The 6,241-nt window shown below is 22.6% G+C and overlaps 1 protein-coding gene across 1 annotated transcript; it reads right to left on the bottom strand.

The window, feature by feature from the left end:
* Positions 1 to 306: 306 nt before the first annotated feature.
* PY17X_1335900 (uncharacterized protein) lies at positions 307 to 5,379 on the bottom strand (the record flags this gene model as incomplete). Its single annotated transcript, XM_718781.1, has 3 exons — positions 307 to 4,804; positions 4,930 to 5,027; positions 5,230 to 5,379. 3 exons carry the CDS (start codon positions 5,377 to 5,379, stop codon positions 307 to 309), a joined length of 4,746 nt encoding a protein of 1,581 aa, XP_723874.1.
* Positions 5,380 to 6,241: the final 862 nt, after the last annotated feature.

Below are 6,241 nucleotides of genomic sequence, written 5' to 3'. Positions count from 1 at the left end.
ATGTTGAGAAGTAATAAAAAATAAGGAAAAAAAAAATAACGGAAAAACATAATTAATTTTCCATAAAATCAAGTAATATGTTCCGAATTTTTTTTTTTCTTATAACAATTATTAAAAATAAGCGACAAATGTTTTATTAATCTTTCCAATGGGGGTACACAATTTTATACTTAATTTGTAAGTCAACTAATTCGTTACTATTGTATTATGCCATCATATCACCATCATATCACCATCATGAGCATCATCGTGTGTGCATGTAAATTCATACAAGTGCACAAACAGCGGAAAAGACAACATTTAGTATCATTTTAAGTTCCATATTTCGATATCCATAATGTTGAAATCATATCCATTGGATATTAAAGGGGGTGAGGAAAAAGATTCGGAATAATTTGTTTTGCCAACTTTTATATCTCTATCAATAAATAAGGCAATATCATTTCCCCCTATATATATTCCATCTCTCATAAGTATGAGGGTATTGTTTTTTCCTGACCATCTATAAAATTTAAAAGTCGAATTGAAAGTACAAAGAAAAGATGAACTTTTATCTGTTAAACTAACAAAATTATAATCTCTATTTAATGAAAAAGGACAATAGAATCCTATCAAATCATAATCAAATGTTTTTAAAATAAGTATCATTGGTTTTTTTTTATTTTTTTCTGTTTTATCTAATAATTTTTGTAAATTATAACCATCTTTTTTAGAACAAAATGTTAAATATGGATCTAAAGATCTATTATTACTTGGTATTTTTTCCCATAATTTTTCCCAATGAAATGAATTAATAATTCTAGAACTATCATTTAATCTTGGTCGATAAAAATTTTTTATTTTTACATTCATGAGATAAGGAGATGGACATTTTGTTGATAATTGTAAATGGTTTTCTTTAGCTTTTAATTTAAAACGATAAGCAGATTGTGTTAATTTATTAATATCTAAATATGGATGCATACAGATGTGATATAATATATTTTCTATTTCTTCAATATTACTACATTTTAAAATATCATCTTCTAAAAATTTCAACAAAGCTAAACAATATAAACATAATGTTTTTTGTCCTTCAAATAAAAATGTTCCATATATTCTTAATACAAAATCAAATGGTAACATTCTTGCGAATCCATCTTGTATACATCTAGCTGTCCAGGCAGCCAAATCAAAATTTAATTTTCTTAAATAATAATAACATTTAGGTAAAAACTTTATAAAACTATTTAATACATATTTCACATATTTTACGAAATCTTTTCTTTTGTATATAAAAAATGGTAACTCTTTATTTCGTATACTATCAATTCCTTTTTTTATTAAACAATGAATTATACAATATACTACTGAAGCTTTAAAATATATAAGCAATACTATACATAAGTTTGGTATAATTGGGGCAAATTCAATATCATTACCAAAATTATTATTTATTGCCCATAACAATTTTTTTATTTCATGTTTTCCATTGTCATTTAATAATTGACTAAATTCAGTTGCATCATCTAAATTATATACATTTGGATAATCCCAATTATTATTTCCATTTTTTTCGTAAAATTTATTATATAATTCGTTTTCAAGGTTTTTATCGCCACCTTGATCATGTTCATCACGTTTTTCATCGAATTTTTCGTCACGTTTTTCATCACGTTTTTCGTCACGTTTTTCATCACGTTTTTCGTCACGTTTTTCATCACGTTTTTCATCACGTTTTTTTTTTGGATTTTTTTTTTCCCATTCGCCTTTCCCGTCACTGTCTCCTCCCCCCCCTTCTTCTCTATTATCAGATAAATTATATTCGCCATAATAATTATAGGGGTCTCGAATTTTCAAGAAATCTTCTCTTTTATTATTATCACCAATTTGTTTATTAAATTTGGTCACATTATGTATTTGTTCATTTTCCTCACTCTCTGAAATATCCTTAAAATATATTTTTTTTTTTTTTTTCATTATTTTTTTTTGTGGAGATTGATTTTGATTATGTTCTTCTTCTTCGTCTTCACTCTCTGTGCTGATGCTCTCGTCTTTTTCATTTTCTTCATTCAAAGGATGTGTCTTTGGTAATTTAAAATTTTCGAAATTATTTTTGTTTGTAGTATTATCTGAGTTACTATCATTATCTATTCTTGACATTGTGTCATTATTATTTTGATTCCATTCATCTTTTTCTTCTTTTTTTTTATTCACTTTTTTAATTTTAATACCATGATATTGTGTATCATCAGAAAAATATTCATGCGTTTCAATTTGGGGTGAACTATATGAAATGTCATTTAATTTATTATCTTGATTTTTATTATAAATATTTGAATACTTATCATTTTCAAATAAGATATTTTCACATTTTGTATCACATCTATTATCATAGTATTTATTATTACATTGACGAATAATCGACTTATTATCATCATTATCTTGTTCATGTCTACTTATAATGATATTATATTTATTTAATGTTTTATTTCCATTTGTATAATTTTGTTTAGTTTCTTTTTTCTCATTTTTGCATACATCTAGATTTTGAGGTTCTATAAAATGTTTTGAATTTTTATTTTTTTTTTCGACATCTATTTCATTATATTGTTTAAACTCCCCAAAAAAAGAATCTGTTTTATTTATTGAATCACAATTTTTATTATTATCATTTGTAGTAGAAGGTGTAATAGGTGTAGTACTTTCGATTTTTGAATTTTTTTCAAATGGAAAATATACTTGACGATTATATTTTTCAATTGGAATATTAACATATTGAGAAGCCATATCTTCTTCATCTTGTTCATATTTCGAAAATTCATCATCATAATTTTCAAAAGTATTTTTTTTTTTATAAAACATGTATTTTAATTTACTAAAAATTGATTTTCTATTAGTAGACATTTTTTCATTTTTATCACCTTTTTTTAGATCATATTTTTCACGGCTTTCTAAACTTTTACAAATATTTTCACTTTTTTTATATTCCTCATTTGAATTAAAAACACTCAGTTCTACTATGGAGTTGCTATCACCCTCTTTGCTTTTCCACATATTTTTATTGTTTTGAAAATCGGAAATAAATGAATCATTTATATTTTTGTAATCATCTTTTAATTTGTCGTTCTCCAAATGCGTGTTAATGTTATTACTTTTAAAAGCGTTACTTCGCTTGAAATTTTTTTGCAAACTTTGCGCACTTTGCGAATTTTGTGCGTCTTTTGCACCTTTTTCAACATTTTTTGCACCTTTTTCTGCATCCTTTTGGGAACTCTGGTCACTATTGTTTGGGTCCTTTCCCCCTACAAAATATATATTAGAATGTTTTGGGTGAAATTGTGTTGTTGTTGATTTTTGGGTTAAATAATCTGTATTTAAACTTTTTTTTAATAAAGATGAAATATGATCTGATAATTTTCTCTCATTTTTTTTATTACTTTGGGTTACATTAAATGTTTTTTCTAAAAACTGTTTAGTACGATTATAACTAGAATATTTTTTTTTTCCATAAATATTTTCTATCGTTTTTTTATTTAAAAATTGTTCAGTAGATGTACTAGAAATTGAATAATCTGAATTATGCCTATTCATACCTTTATTTGTGTTTTTATTATTTTTAGATAAATTATTTTCATTATCTTTTTTTTTTTTCCTTTTAGTTCTTAAGTATAATTTTGCTGTGTTCATTTTTTCTGCCTGTTTTTTGCTAATTATATATTGCTCTGTCATGTATGTTTGTATATGTAAATATTTATTTGATTCAAAATTTTCATTTTCACGAGTAGAAAGTTGATATGAACTTTGATGATGGCCATGTAATTTATGTTTTTTACAATATATACTATGAATATTATGATCACTATTATTTTGGCTATTTCTAGGACTATTTGTTCTACTATTATTAAAACTGTTATTACTTACTACATCTAATTTATTACTATTTTGATCTGTTTCATTATTATGAAAAATAATAATATCATCTTTGATAAGAATATCTCTTTCTGTTTTACTACAATTTTTTAATAAATTATTTTTTTCATGTCCAAGTTTTTTATCACTACTAACAGTTTTATTTGATACATCTATGTTATCATTAGAATCAATTTTACCCAATTCAGAACCCATCAAATTGGATACGTCATTACTACATTCTCTTTGATCACGATAAGATATATCATAATTACATTTTATATTACAACATTCATATATATTTAAATTTATGTTATTAGAAAATTCTCCATTATTCTTTTTATCCAGTTTTAATTTAGAAAATTTATTTGACAAATTTTTTAAAATGAAATTACGTGAATATGGTAAAACTGAATCAGATGCTACTCTTAAATAATTATCAATTCTTTTATTTTTTAAAATTTTATTTTTTACATTTTCTATATATTGGAATTTTTTTTTTTTTGGCTTATTATTATTTATTCCAAAATTTGGGGTACTTAATGCTTTAGGTTCTTTCCAAAAATTATGTTCAGGTAATAAATATTTATCTTTTTTTTTTTCCATATCATTTGGATTGTTAAATAAAAGCTTTAGTATGTTACTAGTTGAATCATTAATATTAAAACTATTATAATCATCATTATTATCGATTTCTAATTCTTCAATTTTAGTTTGCACACACATAATATCTTCTTGCAATCCTAATATACCTCCACAAAATGTTGGGCAATCATTAGATAAATTTGATGGAATTTTGTCTCCAAATGTATTATATATAGTTGTTTCATAAAAATGGGGAAAATTTATTACAAAATAATTAACATCATTTGAACGTATCCATATTAAATGTTTAAGAGAATCAGAAACACCTCTAAAAAAGAAAAAAAAAAAAAATATCAAAATAATAATGAATATATATGTTCCATACCCATATTTTTGTTAATTATATTTCATTCGCACTATATCTCGATATTTTTATATTATATATATTTGTACCGTCTTAGTAAATGCTTAATTTCTTTATCCATAGATTTTGAGTCCGCATTTAAGATAGTGTTTAAGGAGTGGTCGTTCCAATGCTCATTTTCATCTTTCTAAAAATGGAGTAAAAATAAGTATGGAGTAAAAACGGAGTAAAAACGGAGTAAAAATAAGTATGGCTAGCAAAGATGCAGATTGAAAGTACAAATGAGGCATATAGTGAATAGTCTCTATATGACTGGAAAATAAAAAAAATGCGATGATTTTCGAAAAACAGTTATATTTTTATGACTTGTTAATATTTTAATTGCTTACATCAATAATCAAATTTCTCCATTTTTGATACACTTCCAGATTAAGATATATATTATTGTAAATGTGATTTTTGTTAATTAAATGGCGATATTTATTTTTTTGAGCCTGAAATATTTCATCTGTTTTAGTTCCCCTGTATATTTTTTTCATTTTAATAAATATATTTCTACATTTTTTAATTCATATATGGATAATATATATATAAAATAGTAACAATAATAAATAGCTAATAACTGAGAAATATATATATATGTGTTATATGTAAAAAATAAGTAAAAGGTTGGGGAAAAAAAAAAAAACAAATTTTCAAAATAATAATAAAAAAAATAAATACTAATAAAAGCGTATTTTTAAAAGGTGTACTTAAAAATTTTTTAAAAACAAAATCACGTAAATTTATGCAAATATATAATTATATCCTTTTATATTTAAAATACACATACATACATACACTTAAAAATTAAAAATTATTATAAATAACTAGATATCAATAAGACAATAGGAAAAATAAAATAAAATAAATAAAATGCATAAAATATTTCATAATATTTGGAATAAATGCTAAAATTTATTATAAGAATGGGAATGTTTAAATTTTTATTATTCTCAAAAATTATTTATAGTAACAAAAGCACTTTTTGATGAATATAAAATATTTAAAGGATTATAATGTAAATAAAATAATAAATAAAAATATGTAAATTATTAAGTATATAATATTGTAAATATGTGTGGTAAAATAAATAAATTAAATACAATAAATTTTAATTAAAAAAAATTTAATTAATACTAATACAAACCTTTAACAATTAAAGGGTTTTCGGTTCTCTTTCTTTTTTTTTTTATTTAATAGACATATTATTATATATTATATTTTAAATTATAGCTTTTAATATATAAATCAACTTTGTACTATATCTTTAGAAGGAAAATAATACTATATAGCGATTATACAAAAATTAATTAAATATTTATAATATATATATAATATATACATATATATAGTCATACA

Source organism: Plasmodium yoelii (assembly GCF_900002385.2).
Source record: "Plasmodium yoelii strain 17X genome assembly, chromosome: 13".
Classification (NCBI taxonomy): Eukaryota; Apicomplexa; class Aconoidasida; order Haemosporida; family Plasmodiidae; genus Plasmodium; species Plasmodium yoelii.
This window is presented reverse-complemented; position numbering and strand designations above follow the sequence as displayed.